Source organism: Arachis duranensis, chromosome 6, assembly GCF_000817695.3.
Source record: "Arachis duranensis cultivar V14167 chromosome 6, aradu.V14167.gnm2.J7QH, whole genome shotgun sequence".
NCBI classification, from domain to species: domain Eukaryota; kingdom Viridiplantae; phylum Streptophyta; class Magnoliopsida; order Fabales; family Fabaceae; genus Arachis; species Arachis duranensis.
Window position 1 is genome coordinate 110,350,550 of NC_029777.3, and position 851 is coordinate 110,351,400.

Here is an 851-nt window from a genome sequence, read left to right on the forward strand (position 1 = left end):
ATATTAAGGGAAAAAATTAAGAACAGATTTCATTTCACATCCAAATATAGAATGTTCTAACCTACACGCATCCTCAGCTACAAATTAAAGCCCAAGCACAGTTCAAACAGATTATTCAGACAAAATATACAAAAATTAATCATAAGCACTAAACTACGCAGCACCATTGAACTGAAAAATTAAAACAACAGAACAAAAATAGAAAAAGAGAGAGAGCTTACAGCGAGAACGACGACGTCGAATCGAAGCACACAGCGAGACCTAGAAAACAAAGCGCGTGAGCTACACGGAAACATTTTGAACTCCAGGAAGTGTGAGCGGAGAAGCAGTCGACACAAAACGACGCCGTTTCCATCAAAACGACGGCGAATCACGGATCCGCGACGGAACGCGCACGAATCGCTTGCTCCGATACATCATTGTTTCGTTAACAAAGCCAGAACAGCGCCTTCGATTTTTCAAAACAATGCTATCTTCATAAACAATAATTTATATATAAGAAATGAAGAAGCAGCTTCGATTCGTTGAATATAGTTTGTGTGTAGAATGAAGCTTTCTAGATTTTGAGCTTCTTCGTGCTTCTTCTTCGTGTTCTTGTTCCCTCTCTGTTTCTGTTTCTGTTTCTGTGTGAGAGAGTTAAATGGGAAAAAGGGAAAGACACTGAGACACACTGAAAGAGAAGAAGAAGAGAGAGAAAGATGAAAGAGGAAGCAAATAAAAAACGCAATGGATTGGGTGGAGTGGTTGGAGAACAGCGTTTATTTTTTTAATATTATATTTTTTTATTTTGCATTAATATTTTTTGGTTTATAAGGGAAAAAAATCTGCACAAATAAAAAATATTTTTTTCG

General features: G+C 36.9%; 1 protein-coding gene across 1 annotated transcript in view; it reads right to left on the reverse strand.

Annotated features, from left to right (window-relative positions):
- The window catches only part of LOC107495963 (uncharacterized), a 7,239-nt gene extending 6,504 nt beyond the window's left edge, over positions 1-735 (reverse strand). Inside the window, exon 1 of the mRNA XM_016117160.3 lies at positions 222-735. Coding sequence (XP_015972646.1) covers positions 222-296 — 75 coding nt within the window. The 5' untranslated portion in view covers positions 297-735. The remainder of the gene's footprint in view (positions 1-221) is intronic.
- Positions 736-851: the final 116 nt, after the last annotated feature.